The 23,575-nt window shown below is 40.9% G+C and overlaps 1 protein-coding gene across 5 annotated transcripts in view; it reads right to left on the bottom strand.

Annotated features, from left to right (window-relative positions):
• The window catches only part of gtpbp8 (GTP binding protein 8 (putative)), a 42,905-nt gene extending 19,912 nt beyond the window's left edge, over positions 1-22,993 (bottom strand). For 2 of the 5 annotated variants that reach the window (XR_009798083.1, XR_009798082.1), the window contains exons 1-6: positions 22,842-22,993; positions 22,403-22,589; positions 22,147-22,300; positions 18,108-18,206; positions 15,326-15,456; positions 2,527-2,626 (exon numbers count right to left, since the gene is read on the bottom strand). Coding sequence is in view for 3 of the 5 variants with exons in the window: in XM_061841112.1 (XP_061697096.1) it covers positions 2,527-2,626; positions 15,326-15,456; positions 18,108-18,206; positions 22,147-22,300; positions 22,403-22,572 (654 nt within the window). In the remaining 2 variants the exon portion in view is untranslated. The remainder of the gene's footprint in view (positions 1-2,526; positions 2,627-15,325; positions 15,457-18,107; positions 18,207-22,146; positions 22,301-22,402; positions 22,590-22,841) is intronic. The other 3 variants (XM_061841112.1, XM_061841113.1, XM_061841114.1) reach the window with 2 other exon arrangements.
• Between the last annotated feature and the right edge of the window lie 582 nt (positions 22,994-23,575).

Here is a 23,575-nt window from a genome sequence, read left to right as displayed (position 1 = left end):
AACCAAAAACAGAAATCAATCGTTTGCTATAATTGGTGATGAGTCTTTCATATTGGTCTGGGGGAAGTTTTTTTCCCTGGTAGTCGTTGCAGAATTGTTTCAACTCTGCCATATTGGAGAGCTTTCAAGCATGAACTGCCCGTTTAAGGTCACACCACAAAAAAAACATGTATTTTTTGAGCCATTCAGAGACGGAAATGCTGGTGTGTGTTAGATTGTTGTCCTGCTCCATGATTCAAGAGCGCTTCACTTTTTGGGCACGAATTGATGGACTGAATGTTCTCCTTCAGGATTTTCTGGTACACAGCAGAATTCATTGTTCCATCAATCACAGAAAATTGTTCTTGTCCTGCAGCACTAAAGCAGCCCCAGACCATCACACTGCCACCACTGGGCTCCACTGTTGGCAAAATATTCTTTGTATCAAATGATGTGTCATTTTTGCACGAGATGTAAAGGCCTGCATACCTTCCCTAAAGTTACATTTTTGACTTGTCAGTCCACAGAATGTTTCTCTAAAAGATGTTAGGCTCAACAAGATGTTTTTGGCAAATGCTGTCAGTAGGGGATTAACGGGGGTGGGGGGGTCAACCACTTTATCACAGAGGGTCAAAAAGGTTTGGATTTCTTTGTGTCCTAATAAATTAAATTGTCATTTGAAAATTGCATTTTGCATTTCCTTGGGTTGTCTTTTGTCACAGCACTGTATACCCTGAACTGGCTGCCAGTCAGTCGAAAGGCACATACTGTATAAACACGGACAACCATTCGCTCTCACATTCACGTCACTGAGGGGGAACTGAACAGACGCTGCCTACACCAAAGTCAAGCAAGTGTACCACTACACCACAGATGTCAAACTCAAAGCTCAGCGGCCAGATCCGGCCCACCCCATAATTTTATGTGGCCCATTAAGAAATGTTGTGTGTCAACTTTGACTTTTCTGAAAATCGACCAAATCTTAGAATTGTCAGAAATCAGAAATGATAATGTTGTGATATTACAAGCAATTTTTGTTGCCAAGCATGAACAATAGTTGAAAAACCCATTACACTTGATTACTGATTCCAAAACTAGTTTATAAATGTAAAATTAAGGCGATAAAATACTGGTTTCACAGTCATAACGTCCCTCTGATGGAAACTGTAACTACAATGTGGCCTATGACAAAAATGAATTTGACACCCTTGCACTACACCATCAGTGATGGTGCTCTGTAAATTGAACAACCGAATGTTAAAACAAAAAAAATGGACTGTGCCGTTTTCATTTGCTTAGTTTTTATCAAAGCTGTGCTGTCAGAGACTTAAAAGGCTTAAAATATTTAATAGCATGAGAGCATGAATAATTGACTTTAGTGTTGACTGAGTGAGGGTGTTTTACAGTGAAGAAAATAATATATAATAAATAATTTGAACACCCTGCTATATTGCAAGTTCTCCCACTTAGATATCATGGAGAGGCCTGAAATTTTCATCGTTGGTGTCAGTTGGTGTGTCAGAAGAAGAAGAATTTAACGTAGAGGTGGGACTCCATCAGGGTTCCGCGCTGAGCCCCTTCCTGTTTGTGTTCGTAATGGACTGGCTAACAGACGAGGTTAGACTGGATTCCCCTTGGACGATGATGTTCACAGATGATATTGTAATCTACAGTGAAAGCAGGGAACAGGCGGAGGAATCGTTAGAAAGATGGAGGCACGCAGTGTAAAGCAGAGGAATGAAGATTAGCCGTAGTAAAACAGAATATATGTGCGTGAATGAGAGGTGCGGAGGAGGAAGAGGAAGAGGACAGTGCTTCTTATTTTTTGTCAACGCCATTGCCCCCCCAAAAAATCCTTGGAAAATCACAGCCATATTGGCATATTGCAGGAATATGCATTGATACAAGGCGCGTGGATTGGTCCCCGGCACGACATCGACCAATGAGAGCATGTGTGGAGTTATCTTGTAATAATTGCAATACGTCGATCGCATGGCATTGATTGACTTGACAGCCAGTTTGACCAATCCTGGCCTTTTGTGACGTGCATTCTAACAAAATAGCGAGTTGGCCTTTTAAGTTTTGCTTTTTCACAGCTGTCGACAATACTCTTGTGCATATCATCTTTACATCCCCCAGACCCTGCCAGCCAGCTAGATCGTGGAAGGTTGGTAGCTTGAAAAGTAGATCATGGGAAGTTTGAGCACCCCTGCTTTAGAGTGTATGCAGTCTAATTTCTGAACGGTGTAATAAAAAAGAGACAGCATCTCTTCTCCCATGCCTTTGAAAAACAAAAGCACACAGACACATGAAACCCATTGTGGCCTCCAAACCAGAGATAGTGAAGGGCATCCCTCATTTTGAACACATCTTAACACTTGTCAGCTGGATCGATCATTTGTAAATTGAAATTGAATTCATTTTTTTTTATTTGCAATGAATATAAAATAAGATGGAAATAATGTTGGTATTTTGTGTGTTCTATCTGATCTTAAGAGTTCAGAAAAAGGCTTACTTGCCTTTCTCACAAAGTAAAATGTATCTTACCACATATGGACATCTCGTTTCCTCACACATCTCAAGGGCGATGTAGTCAGTCTTCTGCAGTCCAACACTGCCATCCACCAACAAGAATGTCCTGACAAGACTGTGAGAGAAAAAAAAAGCCAATGGCTCAAAGGGGATTCGGGGGAACTCAGAAAAATAACATCCCATGCCATTGACCTCCAACCCGCCTCTTAGTTACAGCAACATCTAAAAACACTTGATATTTCGACTTTCTGCGCTCACTTATACAGCGTTCCCTCACTACTTTGCTTCACTTTTTGCAGCTTAAGTGCTTTGTGTTTCTCCCCCGCAAAGAACCTTGGAAAATACAGCCATATTGCGGGAAGATGCACTGATAAAAGGGTCATGATTTATCCCAGCACGATATCGACGTATGAGAGATATGTGTGGATTTTATCTCGTAACCTGATTGGCTGCGCATAATTGAAGACTCACCTAGCAACTTCAGCTCCACCATTTCCCTTGTCCTCCCTTTCCGCCATTTTCTATTTTTACTGTCTGCACGATAACCTTTCGCGTTCACAATGTCGCCAAACCACTGTGCTGATGTGAAAGCTTCCTCCGATGTGCCCAAGAAGAAGAGAAAGAGGAAGAGGAAGAAGGTGACGATCAGCGAAAAAGTAAAATTTTTGGATCTGACCAAAGACAGCAGAAGTTATGCTTTTGTGGCAGGCCATTATGGCGTGAACGAATCCACGGTCTGCTACATAAAATCCATAAAACTGCTTCAATAACTTTAAATAACTACAAGAAATTTATGGGGACTCCGCAACATAAAAGGATTGTTTGAATAGAAGCTGCGTTAGCTTTAAGGATACCGGATTGCAGAAAAAAAGCCCGATGACGATGATGAAGAGGCTGAAGAAAGTGCTGATGAACCTCAAGCTGCAAGGAGGTAATCACCCCTCGAGAATGAGGCTTTTCAGCAAGCAAAGTTTGAAAAATTTCAAAGTGTTATGGTCTAAGCGTGCCTTCTACCTCCACCCTTCTCATTCACGCACATATTTTCTGTTTTACTTCGGCTAATCTTCATTCCTCTCCTTTCCAGTGCATGCCTCCATCTTTCCAATTATTCCTCCACCTGCTCCCTGCTTTCACAATATCATCTGCGAACATCATAGTCCAATGGGATTCCAGTCTAGCCTCATCAGTCAGCCTATCCATTACTACCGCAAACAGGAAAGGGCTCAGAGCTGATCCCTGATGCAATCCCACCTCTACCTTAAACTCTTCTGACACACCTACGGCACATCTCACCACTGTTTTGCTGCCATCATACATGTCCTGTACTATTCTAACATATTTCTCCCCCACACCAGACTTACGCATGCAGTACCGTAGTTACTCCTTCTGACCTTCTCTGTACTTTTCAATTAGCATCCTCAAGGCAAATTATGCATCTGTGGTACTCTTTCTAGGCATGAAACCATACTGTTGCTTGCAGATACTGACTTCTGTCCCAAGTCTATCATCCACTACTCTTTCCCATAACTTCATTGTGTGGCTCATCAACTTTATTTCCCAAAGTTGCCACAGCTCTGCAAGACACCTTTGTTCTTAAAAAATGGGAACTAGCACACTTTTCTTCCATTTTTCAGGCATCTTCTCGCCTGCTATTATTCTGTTGAATAAGTTGGTAAGAAACTCCACTTCAACTTCTCAAAGTATTGTTTCCATCTATTCAGCACACTACTGGCACCATTCAACACTTTTACATCTCTATCCTGAATCACCCCTTACCTGCTAGCAGCACATGCTTACCATCTCTATCCCTCTGACTGGGCAACCTCTCGAGATCCTTTTCTCCTTCTTAAGTGTCAAACCGGGTGTAGTTTACATGTCGTCACATGCTTCTTATTGAGCCTTCGCCACCTCAACCTTTGCCCTCACATTTCAATCTATTCCTTTATTGCCTCTCCTCAGTCCTCTCTGAGTCCCACTTCTTCTTTGCTAATCTTTTTCCTTGTATGATGTCAGATTCCGCTTATCCGCAGGACTAATCGGGAGAAATATCATGACTGACTCTCCAGTTAAAGGGTTAAGCTACCCCTTTACCCCAGCCAACTCTAACGCCGTGCGTGCAGGAGGACGGGAGCTTCTTAAGTCGGTGTCGAGATGAATTCGCCTAGGTGTACTAACTGCCTTCAGTTTTGCAAAGCCAATCCGGTCTGCCCTCACTTATCAGCCCTTGTCAAGTAACCTTACAGAGTAACAGGGTGACAAAGTGATCGCTCCACTTTTACATCATCTTCATCTCTTATGAATTGATTGCATTTGTCATTGACCGAGTAAATTTAACAATCCATCTTAGGATTGTACGGATTTGTTTTATCTTAAACCAGAGATTATCAATGAGTGACTGATTAAAATAGAATTTTACAACTAAATTATGTTAATGTTGTTGATGCTCGATCTTTAATGAGGTAGAATGGTAATAATAAGACAACTCAATATAAGAATGACAAAGCTAGATGAAGATGGAAGTTTTAAGTATTTAATAAAATGATAAAAATTGTTCAGATAACATTCATTCATCGACAGTCATTCCCGCCAGACGCGGGGTATGGTTGCGATGTTAAGGCAAAATTTGATGTTAATTGAACATAAATCAATAAAAGGAAAAATTATTAAAATGATAATACTGATGGTAAGTAGGATGAGATAAATAATAAAAATAGTAAAAAGTAATATAAATGAAGTAAGATTCAGAGCATTCAAAAGCATCAGAAATTCGGGAAGATAGACATTTTTGAGTGAGCCTGTTAGGGGTGATTAAGTCCTACATAGCGCGAAGTCTAATTTAGTAATCAGGATTTTCAGGATTAAGGATAAATTGTCAAGTCATCTTGTCCTTCATAGGTAACCACGTAATATTGCTAGTATTATCCTGCCATTACCTTATTAAAGTAGTTGTTTTACTTGCGCCCAATCTTAAATGGAGTAGTCAAAAATAAGCATCCTAAGTTGCTCAAAGACTTCTCCCCGCCAGCTTGCCACACGACTATTACACCTATAGAAGGACCTTGTCTCTTTGTCAGCGAAAAACGAACAAAAAGCCCCGGACTTCCGTATCCAAGGTTTTTATAGTTTTTTGGTGGAACAGTCTGGAAAATGTTGGCTGAATCCACGCCCAGTGGGAAGGGCTCACTTGGTTATCCTATTGGGCCCCTTTCGCCATCCATGGCTTGACTTGTCACGCCCCTCTAAGCTTCACTCAATTTTGGGCCAGGCGCCCGCAAACTCAACTGTAATTTTCCCTTTACTCAATCAGTGCATCTTTAAAAATGTAACCACAAACTTGCGTTCAGTTTCACCCTAGTTTTTGAGCAATAGCATAAATGTATCAACATTCTTGTGAATACAATTCTCTCATGCATTCTCAGGCTTGTTTTAGTTGGTTGCTCATCATGTGTTGCCTTGTCTGAGAGAGACAGTCATACACAGGTTATATTCTTTTCACAAAGCCGTTTCAAAGCATCATATTTTCTGCTAAAGGTTTAATGTAAAAAACAGTTAAAAATCAATCGCTTGCAGACATCCTGTGTGGTGATTCGAGTGTGACGGTCTTCCTGTTCAGCAACCTAGTGATGGTTCAAACATCTTGCAGGCCCGTGTGCTTTGCCGTTGAAAAACCGTTGGAAACTGCTGGGTGTGAGCAGCAGCTGCATCCTGTTGATGTCTTCATGTCAAAAACAACATGTGAATACAAAGATATGACAATAATTGGGTTCTTAAGGTTGCTAACACTGATATATGTATGTAACACAAAGATATGAAAAATAATCAGGTTTATATAAGGTTACTGACATTGGTATATGTATGCAATGCAGTGAGATGCTAAGTGGGAAGGCTACGTTTATCAGAGAGATCTGGGACAGTAAACGCTGGGACGGCCCCCACCAGGTGATAGCAGTGACACCTACGGCTGCAAAGGTCCAGGGACGTGACAGGTGGATCCACCAGTCGCAGTGCAAGCTTCTCCGATTCCCTGCTGACGGGCCTAGCGACGCCAGTCCCTCGGCGGAGGATCTCCACGACGTACACACCAGTGTACCGACGAAAGACCACAGTTGGAGAGAGGGTTTTCCATAGCAAACACACCCCTCTCGGGAAGATGGAGCAGACCACCGGCCAAAGGCTGACCGCAGTCCTGTCAACCAAATGTGCTGTTTACTTTCTTGCTGGGCTGTGCCTGATGGCAGGTGGTGCACAACCTTGCGGCAAGGAAAGCACCAACATGGAACAGTTGCCCAGCCGTAGACTGTTGTCTATGTCCATCCTGGGAAACCTACAGCTGCTGATGGTCAGAACGGGGACGATGATTCATGTAACTTCACTTTCTCAAGAACTTTCCATCACCATCCCGCTGGACCAATTGCAGTCCTGCCAGGCAAGGTTCAGCAAGATCTCAGCGGTTCCTGACTATTCGGGTGCAGCTTTAGAAGAGCAATATACTGAAGTAACTAAAATGAGTCACTGGCAAGATTATTGGCTTTATCTAATGAGCGCCCATGATGCAAATGATAAAAAATGGTTGTCCTGGTCGAAGTATATCACTTCTGTTGATGGTGATTATTGGTCAAATCATCATAGGAATCAGGGAGTGTCAAATCGGCACGGCAAAATATCTATCAAAGTGACAAGGTCTTATGTACCCACCATAACATTTGTATTACAGCCAATGTCGTCCCTACCAAATAAAGACAGAGAGAACTGTACTATGCTCACGTTATGGGCATGGTACGGAGGAGGGGGCTATCCGCGTGTCCCAATTAAATTGTGCTATAATTGGCAGCCACCCATCCATAGTGGCCAGTCAAAGCAAGAACATCTAAACGCTGTTGTCACCTCCCTGCGAGAAAAAATAAGCGAAAAAGCGCGTGGTGTTAAAACTCACTTTAAAGGAGAAGACATTGAAATTCTGTTAAGAGAAGACACAGGTGTTGGGATCAATGAAAACCTCTTCCTCGAACGAGTAGTGGCAGTAGCTAAGTCGTTAAAGAAAGATTGTGTTGTGTGTATGAAACTTTGCAGGTTGTGGAGGCAGTTCCATCTGAGTGTGTTCTGACCCAGGGTCTGCCAGGCACCTCTTTTTGTTTAGCATACTCAACTCATTTTCCTATTGTGCAAGGTGAGACCAGACCGATGTTGTTTCACCCTCCAACCTCTGGGAACTTCACGTGCTTTCAACGTGATAAAAGTGGACAGACTAAGTGTGATGATCATGGTAACAAGTTCACTATGTGCGGCACCACTGAGAATTTTCCAACAAATCTCACCAATTTTGTTCGGCGGTCTCAGTTGTGGTGGTATTGTGGAGGAGGGACTCTATATGCTAAATTGTCTTCCTATTGGTCAGGAACAGGTGTGTATGTCACTGGAGTCTGGCAAACAACTTATTTTGTTGTGAATGATGATGTGTTAACACTTAACAGTACACAAAGGACGAAAAGAGATTTGAGTAATACTAATTTAAAGCCTCCAATTATACAGAACACCCCAGTTTATTTTGATGCAATTGGCCAACCTCGGACCATTCCAGACAAAGATAAATTGTTAGATGAAACGAAAGCAGCATTCACACAGCTGCCTTTCATAAGTTATCTTTTTCCTATAACCACATATAAGCACACTGAACTAATCAATTATCTGAATCATAAAGTTAACACGTTAACAAATTTCACAGAAGCATTGTTCACACATACATCTTCACAATTGCATGCAACTTCACTTGTGGCTTTGCAGAATAGGCAGGCATTAGACATGATATTGGCGGAAAAAGGAGGGGTTTGTCGTATGATTGAATCTGGTGAGTGTTGTACATTTATCCCTCTAAACACATTGTCTAATGATTCATTAACTGAAACCCTTACACAACTCAGGGCTTATAGGGCGAAAACTCAGACTATGAAAGGTGTCGAACCAAACGCCTTTTTGCAATGGCTACAGAATACGTTTGGAAATTGGGAAAGCATAGCTGTTGCTATAGCCTCAATTATCATTTGTATTTTATCATTGTCTTGTTTTTGTATCGTTTGTGGTATTCCCCATTGCAAAGTCTGTACTGCGAAAGTCATGGATGTTGTTGAGATGAAAGTAGCTGCTCAAGTTACTGTAGCCATGTCTGAATATCAACTAGTGAGGTGCATGCGTGTCTTGAAGTGTGACCCAGTGACACCTGGGAGGCGATGCCCCCCTGCCGACCTCAAGATGATACTCCTGAACACTGGGAAGCATTGTCTCCATCCTGGCCTCAGCATGTTTCTCTTCTGATCTTAAGCAGATACTCCTCAACACTGGGAGGAGATAATGGCCTTCTACCACAAGAGGATACCCCCAAATGCCATTAACATGTCTTTAAACAATGCCATGCTTTTTCTCTTGTGGGTTTATCAGGGCACCCTTGCAGCCTTGAAGAAACATATACCTTAGTGTTTATGTGCTGTTGGTGTAGCCATCTGTGTCAGTATTTTCACTGTGTAACCGTGTAACCCTTTGACCTGAGAAAGCAATAAAAAAGAGCAGACAGGGACTACCACTTTGGCAGTCTGAGGAAGCGCACTCACACAGTGTCTTCCATCTGTCCCTCGCGAGAAAGACAATCTCGGTTGGTTTGAGTTTACTCTCTACAGTCCTCAGGCTTGTCTTAGCTGTTTTTCTAGGAACATCTCTGACAAACCTCCTTCACATTGCATCGTCTACACAGTATATAATGCACCTGCCGTGCTTCGACCTCTGCTCTTGTAGGTCACTGTATGTTCTTGCCTCTTATGGAAAAAAGTGTTCACTACTGCCATTTACATCCTTTTTGCAAAGTCCACCATGATCTGTCATTCAAAGTTTCTTTCCTGTATGCCGTACTTACCCATCACTTCTTCATCGCCGTTTCCTTCACCAAAATTTCCATTACTATGTGCACCAATCACAACTCTCTTTCTGTCTGGGATGCTCAGAACTACTTCATCGAGTTCCTTCCAGAATTTCTCTTTCAACTCTCGGTCACATCCTATTTGTGGGGGATTGCCGCTAATCACATTATACATAACCCCCAATTTCAAATTTCAGCCTCATCACTCTATCTGATACTCTTTTGACCTCCAAGACGTTCTTAGCCAGCTCTTCCTTTAAAATGAGACCTACTCCATTTCTCTTCCCATCTCCTCCATGGTAAAATAATTTAAACCCTGCTCCTAAACTTCGAGCCTTACTACTTTTCCACTTGGTCTCTTGTATGCACAATTTATCAACCTTTCTCCTAATCATCATGTCAACCAACTCCTGACCTTTTCCTGTCATAGTCCCAACATTCAAAGTCCCTGCATTCAGTTGTAGGCTCTGTGCCTTCCTCTTCTTCTTCTGCTGACTAAGCCGGTTTCCACCTCTCCTTTGTCTTCAAACCACAGTAGCTGAATTTCCACCGATGCCATCTTGGTTAATGGTGCCGGGCATAGGAGTTGTTAACCCGGGCCAAGACCAATCCGGTATGGGATTCATTTGACAAACGCTCATATGTGTTTGGCAGAGTTTTACGCCGGATGCCCTAACTGACACAACCTTCTGCATTTATCCGGACTTGGGCCCGGCCTACAGGTTGCACTGGCTTGTGCTCCCCATTGGGCTGCAGATAGTCAAATAAAGACAATCAAATAAACAAAGCCAACACACAAGGTACACAATTTACTTACTGCCTAGGCTAAGTTAAAGTAAGGGTCCGAACATATATAAAGATAGAAGAAAAGGATAGATAAAATAGATTCAAACCACAATGTCCCTGCAGTCTTTTACACGGCAGGAGTGAAGTTGGAGTTGAGGGTTGTGTCGACTTGTCCAGGGTACTCTAAAGACTAATGGTCCTGTTGAAGTCTTCCTCTATGTAACGCTACAGTTAGCTCATCACTAGCGTTAGCTCGATGATAGCATTAGCTCAACCCTAGCCTTAGCTCGATGCTAGCATTAGCTCGATGCTAGCATTAGCTCATCGCTAGCCTTAGCTCGTTGTTGGTTGTTTAATTTCACTCTCAATGGGTGGTAAGTGTCCTTGTTGTAGTCTTCCTGATCAAATGTAGGCCTTGCGATCGTTAGCTCGTCACTAGCATTAGCTTGTCGCTAGCCTTGGCTCATCAATGTTTATTTATTTTCGCTCTCAATGAGGGGTAAGTGTTACTGGCCTCAGAAATGGGCAAAGCCGCTCCCTGGTTGCAGGATTAGAGGATAGTAGGGGTGAAATTTTACGAGGTAAAAGCAGCTCAGAGGGATAACCTGCCGCCACCCTGCACCAGTCATGTTTTGATTTTAATGCTTGATGCTATATGTGCTTAAAGTGCCACTGTCATGAAATGCATGATTTTTAGTATGTTATTAATGAAAAAATGGCAGCCGACATGGACCAATGCGTTTTTTCACCACAAAACATGATTTTGACATATACAGCTTTTTGTAACTCCCCCCATGAAAATCCTCTTGAAGGATTTGTTTTCGAGAAGCAGGAAGTAACATACATGGCAGGATCGCCCTCAAGTGGACTTGTTTGTTTCTATTAGTTTTACCTCCGGAAAGGTAGCTCGTTGTTACTTTGTGTTCGCCAAAATGCCGGCTCGTTGCATTGCTGGACATTGCTTGAACACTCGGGAGGATGGATTTATCCTTCATAAGTTTGCAAGAGACCCAGATCTTCGTGAAAAATGGATTGCACGGTTCCAAAGGAGAGAGCTTTGTAGGTTCCAAATGACAGGTAGGTGCGTATATGGCTACTAAAAAACACAATAGTTGGGGGTGTGTGGAGGGGGGGGCTCGTAATCCATAAATCAGGGTTGCTATATGTGTCGATGTGCGCATCAGAAGGCTTCCATGCAGCAGCCACTGAAGGACGGCCTCCGCAGGTCTTGTGGATCGCTACCGGCCTTGTCAACAAGCCCACAGGCCTTGTTGGCCGGGGTGGGTCATGTCCGCCGCGTAAGTGGGTGTTTATCACAGTCACACTGGAGGTGGATAGGGCAGGGAGGTGGTTTGGCCCGTGATCTGCATGTCATCCAATTATGGCTCGAAACAATAGGGTAATATTGCCCCGGACACTTCACTCGGTTGTGAGATGTTTTCTTCAAAAAGAGCTTCCGTGTCAGAAGGGGCATGTTCGTCTCCCACAGTAGGGGTCACAGCGTGTTTTCAATAGCGAATGTCCAGGGTGACATCACTGACAGTAGATTCAGCCAATTTGGCAACCGCTTGGATGTCGAATGAGACTTCCGCAACTTTGCGCATGGATGACGCGCTCTCCGCTCATATTTACTTTTTCGTGGAGACATTGAAGTGAAAAATATTTTATGTATTTTTCATTTCAATATCTATTTTAGAATGTTTGTAGGGCTGACACTAGACCTTTAAACAATGTAATGCAACAAAGAGAGTCACATTGGTGGGAGGGAGAGGACATTACAACAGTGAAACAGAGGGGACGTCTGGAACATGCGTTTGGAACATTCTGCGCTCTACATAAGCCCACCCGTTTGCTTTGCCGCTTTGTTGTAATTCTTATCTCAAGTATAAATACTGTACTGTTGACATATTTTAAACATTCTGGAACCAAAACACACACACAAAAAAAAAAACAACTCCCAATCTCAAAGCTAAAACAGCTACATCACCAGCGTCTCCAGCAGAAGAGTCACCAGTCACCAGTGATGAATGGTAACTATACAGTAAAATAATACAACAAGTGTTTTATTATTTAGATTTTTAATTTATAATATTGTATATATTATATTTATAAAGTTTTATAATTAAAGATTTATCTACCTCTTTTTGTCTCAGATAAGCAGATATTGTGTGTGTGTGTGTGTGTGTGTGTGTGTGTGTGTGTGTGTATGTATAGAAATGGTGGCACTGAAGAACCAACAGGAAGCAGAGCTGGAGGTAGGAAAAATCAAGATGCTGAGGTTCTCGCTTGGAGTGAACACGTTGGATAGGATTAGAAATGACCTCAATAGTGGGACCGCCAAAGTTGGATGTTTTGAAGACAAGGCTAGAGAGAAAAGACTTAGATGGTTTGGACATCTTCAGGGGAGAGAGAGTGAGTATTATTGGTAGAAGGGTGCTGAGGATGGAGCTGGCAGGTAAATGAGCGAGAGGAAGACCAAAGAAAAGGTTGATGGATGTTGTGAGGGAGAACAGTGGGTGTTGGAGAGGAAGATGCACAAGATGGGCTTAGATGGAAAAAGATGATACGCTGTGGCGACCCCTAATGGGACAAGCTGAAAGGAAAAGAAGAAGAAGAAAATAAGTATTTGAACACCCTGCTATATTGCAATCTCTCTAACTTAGAAATCATGGAGGGGTCTGAAATTGTCATCGTAGGTGCATGTCCACTGTGAAAGAGATAAGCTAAAAAGAAAAATCCAGAAATCACAAGGTCTGATTTTGTACTTTTTTATTTGTGTCATACAGCTGCAAATACGTATTTGACCACCTGAGAAAACCAATGTTAATATTGGGTACAGTCACGTTTGTTTACAGAGGTCAAATGTTTCCTGTAGTCGTTCACCAGATTTGCACACACTGCAGGAGGGATTTTGGCTCACTCCTCCACACAGATCTTCCCTAGATCACAGGTTTCTGGGCTGTCACTGACAAACACGTAGTTTCAGTTCAGTTCAGTTTCAGCGCCCTCCATAGATTTTCTGTTGGGTTTAGGTCTGGAGACTGGCTACGCCACACCAGAACCTTGATATGCTTCTCACGGAGCCACTCCTAGGTTTTCCTGGCTGTGTGCTTTGGGTCATTATCATGTTGAAAGACCCAGCCATGACCCATCTTCAATGCTCTGACTGAGGGAAACAGGTTGTTCCCTAAAATCTCACAATACATGGCAGCGGTCATCCTCTCCTTAATACAGTGCAGTTGTCCTGTCCCATGTGCAGAAAAAGCAAAAGCATGATGACCCCTATGCTTCAAAGTAGGGATGGTGTTCTTGGGATGGAACTCTTCATTTATCTTCCTCAAAACACGGATAGTGGAATTATGACCAAAAAGTTCAATTTTGCTCTCATCTGACCACAAAACTTTCTCCCATGACTCCTCTGTATCATCCAAATTGTCAGTGGCAAACTTAAGACGGGACTTGACATGTGCTGGTTTAAGTAGGGGAACCTTCCGTGCCATGCATGATTTCTAACCATGAAGTCTTAGTGTATTACCAACAGTCACCTTGGAAAACGGTGGTCCCAGCTCTTTGCAGGTCATTGACCTAGTCCTGTCGTGTAGTCTTGGGCTGATTCCTCAACTTTCTAAGGATCATTGAGACGAGGTGATATCATGGATGGGGCTCCACTCCGATTGAGATTGACCATCATGTTTAGCTTCTTCCATTTTTTAATGATTGCTCCAACAGTGGACCTTTTTTTCACCAAGCTGCTTAGCAATTTCTCTGTAGCGCTTTCCAGCCGTGTGGCATTGCACAATTTTGTCTTTGGACAGCTCTTGGCCATGTTACAAGTTTGAGTTTTACTGATTGTATGGGGTGGACGGGTGTCTTTATGCAGCTAACGACCTCACACATATGCATTTGATTCAGGATAATACATGGAGTGGAGGTGGACTATTCAAGGTGGACAAACAGGTGTTTGAGGGTCAGAATTCTAGCTGATAGACAGGTGTTTAAATACTTATTTGCAGGTCTATCACACAAATCGTTAAAAAAAAAAATCATACATTGTGATTTATGGATTTTTCTTTTTAGATTATCTCTTTCACCATGGTCATGCACCTATGATGAAAATTTTAGACCCCTCCATGATTTCAAAGTGGGAGAACTTGCAATAGCGCAGGGGTGTTCAAATACTTATTTTTTTCACTGTATATATATATATATATACACACACACACACACAGCAAAGATAAATTCACATGACTGAAAAATGAATGTTAAAAGCATGAAAAATTTTATTCCCCATAATCAATAACAGTTATGCGTTATCCTCTCTACTGTGCCTCAATGTCCCAATGTCATTACCCCTGTTTCCTACACCAACATGTCCATTGCAATCTCCACCAATCACAACCCTCTCTACACAGAACTACTTCATCTCGTTGTTTCCAGAATTCCTCTTTCAACACTAGATCCTATCCTACCAGTGGGGCATACCCGCTAATCTCATTATACATAATAGCCTCATTTTCAAGTTTCAGCCTCATCACTCGATCTGATACTCTTCATCTCCAAGACATTTTTAGCCAGCTCTTCCTTTAAAATAACCCCTACTTCATTTCTCTTCCCATCTACTCCATGGTAAAATAATTTAGACCCTGCCCCTATACTTCTGGCCTAACTGCAACTCCACCTGCTCTCTTGGCTGCAGATCATAGTTCCTCCTTATCATCATGTCAACCAACTCCTAAGGTTTTCCTGTCATAGTCCCAACATTAAGAGTCCCCACACTCAATTATAGGCTCTATGCTTTCCTCTTCTCTTTCTGCCAAAGAGCCCACTTTCCCCATCTTTCCAAAGAACCTGCTTCCCTCCTCTCGTTCATCTTCAACCCACAGTAGCTGAATTTCCACCAGAGCCCTGCAGGTTAATGGTGACAGGGGCGGAGTTGTTCACCCAGGCCACAGCTGATGCTGAATATGATTCATTAGGTGAGCGCTCATATTTGTTTGCCAATGTTTTAAGATGGATGCCCTTCTTGACGCAACCTTCTCCACATTATTCAAGAAAAATTACAGGATTATATGCCCAAGTTCGTCCACCATATAGATTCTTCAAGTATCTTAATAAACATCTTACTTCTTTCTTGAGAAGAGATATGGTTCAACCATATCCACAAAACCTTTGGGTGCTCTATGTCCATAACCTGGCATGTCTACAATGGTGAAAGCTCTACCCACTCTGAAGAAGTTCATCTTTTTGGTGTGACCCTATAAGGAAATACAGAACAAACAAACTCTGATTAACGCATTTAGCACTGCACTGACTTGTTCACTTCTTTAGAACGAACACAAGTTCATTTCAGGTATCAGGCTCAGTAATTAAAATGATATAGCTTTGTGATCGCCATACTTGGGAACAGCTTCTCATTTTCAATTCAGAAATACATTTTAACATACCAGTGTTTAAATGCCAGGTTTTATATGATATAAAAATGAGACAAACATCTATCGTTTTAAAAAATTTCCACCCTTAAAGTGGTCTAAAACCCTTACAAATTTTAATTTTCTCAACCCTTTCATTAATTTTGTGTTAATTAGAGGCATTTTAAATGGTGGCAGCTGTATGCTGACACCCATTGTTTCTTACAGTGAAGAAAATAAGTATTTGAACATGCTGCTATTTTGCAAGTTCTCCCACTTAGAAATCATTGTAGGGTCTGAAATTTTCATCATAAATGCATGTCCACGGTGAAAGAGATAATCTTAAAAGAAGAATCAAGAAATCACAATGTATGATTTTTTCCCGATTTATTTGTGTGATATAGGTGCAAATAAGTATTTAAACACCTGTCTATCAGCTTGAATTCTGACCCTCAAAGACCTGTTAGTCCGCCTTTAAAAGTCCACCTCCAATCCATGGATTATCCTGAATCAGATACACCTGTGTGAGGTCGTGAGCTGCATAATGTCCACCCCATACAATCAGTAGGACTCAAACTTATAACATGGCCAAGACCAAATAGCTGTCCAAAAAAACTCCACACGACTGGAAAGGGCTATTGAGAAATTGTGAAGCAGTTTAGTAAACAAAGGTTCACTTCTGGAGCAATCATTAGAAAATGGAAGAAGCTAAACATGACGCTCAAACTCAATTGGAGTGGAGCCCCATGCAAGATATCACCTTGTGGGGTTTCAATGATATTTAGAAAAGTGAGGAATCAGCCCAGGACTACACAACAGGACCTGTATTAAGGAGAGGATGACCGCTGCCATGTATTGTGAGATTTTAGGAAACAACCTGTTTCCCTCAGTCAGAGCATTGAAGATGGGTCGTGGCCGGGTCTTTCAACATGATAATGACCCAAAGCACACAGCCAGGAAAACCAAGGAGTGTCTCCGTAAGAAGCATATCAAGGTTCTGCCGTGGCCTAGCCAGTCTCCAGACCTAAAGCCAATAGAAAATCTTTGGAAGGAGCTGAAACACCTTGTTTCTTGCGACAGCCCAGAAACCTGTCTGATCTAGAGAAGATCTGTGTGGAGGAGTGGGCCAAAATCCCTCCTGTAGTGTGTGCAAACCTGCTGAACAACTACAGGAAACGTTTGACCTCTGTAATTGCAAACAAAGGCTACTGTACCAAATATTATCACTGGTTTTCTCAGGTGTTCCAAGTACTTATTTGCAGCTGTATCACACAAATAAATCGTTAAAAAAAAAAAGTCATACATTGTGATTTCTGGATTTTTCTTTTTAGATTATCTCTCTCACATTGCACCTACAATGAAAATTTCAAACCCCTCCATGATTTCTAAGTTGGAGAACTTGCAATATAGCAGGGTGTTGAAATACTCACTTTCTTCAATGTAATTCTGCGCAGCCACATTTCAGTTAGAACAGGATGATTTTAATTCCCCTCTTGAAAACATTAAAAATGTAGTTTGTTTTTGTTTCAGAGATAAAATAAAATTCATCATTAAATAAAAAAAGGTTTTCTATAATTTATAGAATGCTGTTTGGTTTAGGTTAATTATTATAGAAAAGGTGTGATGGCAACCCCCAACATTGTCCAGTGAAAATATTACTGTACAACAGTAAGTCAAAATTAATGTGATCTGTAAACTATGGGTATATTGTCACTTTCCTGGCCAAACTGCATCTGTTTATTTTTATTTTAGTTTTTTTTTTTATTTTACTGACCCCAAGAAGAACTTGACATACAAAAGCAAGCAAATGTTTCCAATTAAATAATTCTTTGGGCCATTTAAATTATATAATATTCTAAAAATATCTCTATTGATATTTATGCCTCTTAAAATATTTGTCAGAAAATAATGAAAAAATAAAGCGGCTCTCATATTATTATTACAATTATGAGAGAAAATTTTCCTAGTTGTGGAGGCTAGGGGGCACAGTGGGTGACTGCAAAGCATATATGCCTCATAGTTCTGAGGATCCTAGGTCAAATCTGGTCTCATTTATGTGGAGTTTGCATGTTCTCCCTGTGCCTACACAGATTTTCTTGGAGTAATCCAGTTTCCTCACAGTGCCAAAACATGCATTATGGATTAATTAAAAATGCTAAATTTGAATGGGACTGGTTGTTTTTTGTATGTGCCCTGCAATTGGCTGACAACCTGTTCACAGTGTACACCGCCCGTTTCCCGAAAATAGCAGGGATTGGCTCCAGCATGCCTGCGAACCTACTGAGGTTATTGGTCCAGAAAATGGTTGGCTGGAGGTGGAGCCCAACTCCAATTGATCATCAAATGACTTGCAAACTGAGATGAACCAAATATAATTGAGAGAAGACAAATTGAAAGCAATTTAAAAAAAAACTCAAACAGCTTGTCTTATCCCCTGTGTGCAGTAAAAAGTGCCGACTGCTACAGATAGCGCAAGTATGTCAGTTATGATTACTTACAGGGGTTTTGGAGATTCTGACTTCCACATTAGGACTGAGAGAAAACAGAGACTTGATTAGAGATGACTTTCCCACATTGCTTCGGCCAATGAAACACACCTGGGGATACACAGAAAACACCATTAATTTAATAGCTAATCATTAATATCAATTCTTCAATGGTCAGTGCTCTTTTAGTAAGATTCTTGAAAATGCAAATTCTCCTCAAGTGTACTGTAATCAGGTGTATAAATCGGGGGTGGCCAATTGGTGCCCGCAGGCACCTGGTCGTCCAGATGGAACAGAATAGGAACCAAAGGACATCTCAATGTGTTGTACAATTAATGTAATTGTTGCTATTATGATCCTGGAAAGAACGTTTAAAGAGAATTATTGAAAATAAGTCTTTGTGTCTGGAGAGTGGAGAAATGTTTTTTGTTAATGCTGGTTAAATAATAATGTTAAAATGCGTACGGAGTTAGTGTACAGAACTTAGTTTGTTCAATATTTTTATTTCCAAATTGAACTGAATCACTAAAATCAATACTGTACCTACACAAGATGCTGCTTATTAAAACAAATTCTACCATAATGTTTATATAAATATTAGGCATCCCCCTAATTTTCTCTATACCGTATAAACAAAAAATATATAAACTCATTTTAAATTAAATAATATGGCTTTCATAACAACATTTAAAAAAAACAAAAAACATTTCAATAATGCGCGTCCTCACACATTTAGCACACATTAAGACAGCTGCAGTTACACTTATAATGGTGTTGGTGGTGGAGTGACAGTGGTGGTGTCCCAGTTGCCAGACCTCTCTACCACATGATGGGGCGGCTGCATTCTTCCAGGCTGCCCTGCTGTGAGATTGCTAGGAAAAGACACCTTGTGGACCCTAAACTAATTACCATTTACCCTAGAAGTCTGAACTCCCAAGCATCAAAGGCCCCAAAATGTTTCCACCGGAGCACCTGTCTTTGAATAGGAACAATTGCTGGGGCAAGGCAACACCCAGTGATGTCGAGAAGACCTGCAAAACCAAACCCGGGGACTCTCATTTGATGTTTAATGAAAAGAAAATTTCAGTCTTTATATTTTGCAAAGTCTGCTAGACTATTCTAAATGTATGCTGTGATATCCTTGTCAACTCTACAAGCACAACTGCAAAATTTTAAGAACCTTTTGTCTTGATTTTAATGCAAGCAGTATGAAATGTAATCATAAGTACCGTAATTTCTGGCCTACAAGCCGCGACTTTTTTCACACGTTTTCAACCTTGCGGTTTATGCAGTGATGCGGCTAACTTGTGCATTTTTTCTAACGGCCACAAGGGGGCACTTAAGCAGAAAAGTAAGAATGAGACAGGTGGAAAATATTTGTAGAGGAAGTGACTTTTACCCTCTAACCTAAAAAGAAAGACTGCATAGCGGTATGTTGATTTGTTGAAGCAATTGGTCGCCATCTTGGTACTCCCAAAACGTGTGGAGGACATGGTTTACAGGTTGGATTATGGCGGGGTTTTTCTCAAAGTTTGCCATGTAGAATTAAAACTGGTCATGTGAGCTTGACATTTTTCCAGTTCTGGTAACATGAGAGTGCAAAGGAAAGACATAACACCGTGATTACCAATAAACCTTGCATATTACCCTGGGCCCGATTTCTGTGACATGTTAACTTTTCCCAAAATACGCTGTGAAGCAGTATCATCATAACGTAGCAAAAAACTAAGCATTTTTTTTTGTCATAAAAACATTAAATTTTACGTCAATCAGTTATATATATTTTTGGAAATAAGGACTCGCAATGGGAAAATAGATGCTCAACGCATTGTTCATTTGTTGTCTCTGCAATGTCCTATTTCAGACAAGAAATTTAAACTTGTTTCCTCCCATTTGAAAATCTAATTCAATTTGCAGAGTTCTGTATAATAAAATTCCTCAAAAATTTCACATAAAATGTGTTTTCTTAATTATCCACTGATGAAGTTTGAGAAAATATTTACATCGCTTTTTCGCAAAAAACCGTCGGCCTATAAAGGTGAAACAGAGCGTGAACAGTGTACAACAACAATCGTAAACAAAACTTGGTTCAAGTGAATTAAGCTCATCAGAAAATAAAACCCTTTACAAACAAGCTTTAACAGCGTCAAAGTAAATCTTTCTAACTTACCTGCGGAATGTTTTCTCGCAGCCACGAAACTGCCGATTAATGGACAGGTCGGCATGGTTGTTTTAGGAGTAATCAAGAGGTCAATGAGCCATCCAGTCTTTTTTTAGATCCTCATACACACCTCTGATGGTAAAGCTTGCCCTGAATGCCTCAATCTCCTAAAGCTCTTTCCAGGTGATCTTCTTTGCCTCCACTCCTTCCCAGGCCAACCACTGCCCTCGCATGGCCTGAGACACAGCTTGGGCGCAGCTTTGTGCTTCCTCTTCTAGACGTACCTCCTGGACCACCAGCTTGCGCCGCTCAGCAGTAGTGGCCTTGCTCCATACTGATCTACTGGCCCCGAGCCCAAGGCCACTCCTCCCCTCCTGCACTCGGCCATCGATGTCCTTGTGTCTGAGTAATGCCTTTGCATGTTCAGTTGCTGCCAGCGGCTTCCACTTCCTCCCAGTGGCCAGAATGGGGGCAGTCTGGGCTACCAGCGGATCGCTGGAATCCAGTAGCATCATTTCCAGGTTAGGGTTCCAAAATAAGCGGCGTCTTTCAATATCTATGTAGGTCTACTCGTAACAAATTTTACGCATGTGATTTACGTGCTCAACTGTGCAGATTTGCAAGTGCGATGGCGCATGGGCGCGTATGCGCCCATCAAATCACAGTGACTGTGATACTGTTGCTTGGTGAATGGACAGCATTTATATAGTGCTTTATCTACACTATCACAGTACCCAAAGTGGTTCACAAAGCCTCACATTTACCCAATTGCACCAAGTTTACTGCAAGAGGTGAAGATTGGTGAAAGCTGTTTTCCTTCTTCTGCGACATGCTTTTCCATCCCACCCTCTTACTTTATTATGATTTTTCATGTTTTAATTTTTTATTTATTTATTTGTTTGTACTTAAATGGTTGTAATCATGTAAAGCACATTGAGTTACTTGTGTATGAAATAGGTTATAAATTTAAATTTAAAATAAATGTGCTTTGCTTTGCCTGAGTGGCTCTGTAGCCACACAGCTCCAAAAGTAATGTTGTATCCTTTATAATTTGTTTTTCATACCGATAGCCCAAGATCGTAGTTAGCTGGTGCAGTGAATGATGCATATGCAATTTTCTCCTGGGCCAAATATGACACCATCAAGAATCGCTATCGCGATTGGTCAGTCAAATACAAATTTATACCTTCCGCCAAATCTATACCTTCTGCCAAGAACAGTTTGTACTGCGCATCCCTACTTAGCATTGAATACACTTTTTTCCTCACATCTTCTCAAGACATCCACTTCTAATTGTATGTCGTAAATGCATGTTAAAAATCTCAATTTAAAACACCTCTAAGGTTGTAAGCATTTTTCGTAAGCATACTCCACAGGTATATATTGTATTTCTACCCTTTTCATCAAGAACAGTTTTGGTTTGTCATTTATTACTTTGGTAAATTGACTCCTGATGTTAAGGTAGTTGTAAACAAATATAAATTAGACATGCAAATTGTAAAACACTGTTTTAAAGGTTGATGAAATTGAAGTTAAATTAGGATCATGGAACGAACTGTGCTCTAAATGAGAGGCACAACTGTAATGTTGTAAAAGCACTTTGACTTACTGTTGATGTGATGGCATTAGTTTTAGAAGAAATGGTGGGCAGGAAAGGCTGGAGTGGTATGAGTGGTTAAAACTACGACTTGAATGTACATTTAGAATATACAGCATTGTACCATTAGTGTGGGGGGAAAAAATGACATCTTACTTGATTTTCAACAAGTTTATAAATACAGGAGCTATATTAAAAAGCAGTAGTGATTTTAATGCAATTTACTTGGCTCATCATGTATGTCATATGGTAAAAAAAAAAAACTAGAAGTTCAAACAAAGCACTTGACTGACCTCTGGTTGCTTCAATGCAGGTGTGTGGTCCATCCTCTCTGCTGATATATAATAATCAATCTTATGAGATGGCGAGGAGCAGAAGAGTCCCTCGGCTTTTAGAACATCATCAACACAGGGATGAAAGAGATGGAACTGTGTCCGATCCACAGAGCTAAAAGTGTATTTAAAACATATAATCAAAATGGTACACTGTATTATTTGGATAATTGAGTCAGACCTGGTAACAATGGAATCTGACATTCAAAAACAGTACCTGTCTAGGTAAGCCTCTAGATCAGTCAAAGGGTAAAGTAAGCATTTGACTTTGTTGGGGGCTCGAACTCTGGTCTCTTGCAGCGAAGCAAACTTGTGAACTCTCTGTACACGGAAAGCAGACAGCTGAGTCCTAGGTTGAAGCCACGGTTGAAGTCGCAGACAAAACATCTTCCCATAGAAAAGGTCTAAAATCAGTGAGAAATGGACGAAGGTTAAAATTAATCTTTAAATGTATTTTCTGTAAATCACTACTGAAATGAAAACACGTTTTTATAACATCATATGCATTATAAATATTAACTGTTTATTAACTTGATGTAGTTGTAATCTTCCATTGGTTATTTAATCTAATGGGAGAATCCATCAGATCGAACTATTGTAAATTAAAATGACAGGAATAACAATAAGAAGAAATAACAAATAATCTCGTAGCTCACCCGTATTATGACTGCATGGTTTAAAGTATATTCCAGAAATAAAAACACTGTAGTCACATTAAAAAAGCGCTTTATCTGCCATTGCAACCGAAGGACGTATCCTGTGTTAGTGCAGCTCAAATAAAGCCGTCTGAAACATCAGCCAATTCAGGAAACGTTCCTACGCGCTTTGGGCCCATTTCACGTGGTAATTCGGCTTCAACTTCCAGTCAGGGCAAAACGTTGCTTTGGGTACTATTTCATTTGAGAGTTGACGTCCTTTGACATCCTTACTATTGTTCATTGTGAAACATAATAACATCAAATTTAGTTGGAATACGTTAGTTTTAGCTTTTATGGTGTCAATATGGTTAATTCATGTTGCTTTGTTGGCTGTCAAAACCATGCAGGTGGTCGCAAACAAGTAACTTTTCACCGGTAAGTGTGTTTCACTTTAACCTTCATTAGGCCGTAGACTTGAACTTAAAGCTTAGGTAACATTACTTATCCTGAAATTTACGAGTGAGTACTTTTTATGATTAGACCAGCTTTATTTTTAGCCCTAGTGTAACTAGTCACACTTATTGGATAGGGCTAATAGATTGATGTATGCAATTGCTACAGAAATTATATCTTGAGAACTTTTTATATGACTCCAAAATACCATCAGATAAGCATCGTAGGCAATTATGGGTGCGTGCCATCAACCGCATTGATGCAGTGAGGAAGAAGCAATGGGTGCCGTCAAGATATGA

Source organism: Syngnathoides biaculeatus, chromosome 14 (genome assembly GCF_019802595.1).
Source record: "Syngnathoides biaculeatus isolate LvHL_M chromosome 14, ASM1980259v1, whole genome shotgun sequence".
Classification (NCBI taxonomy): domain Eukaryota; kingdom Metazoa; phylum Chordata; class Actinopteri; order Syngnathiformes; family Syngnathidae; genus Syngnathoides; species Syngnathoides biaculeatus.
Note: the sequence above shows the minus strand (reverse complement) of the source record. Positions and strands in the feature narration are given on the sequence as shown.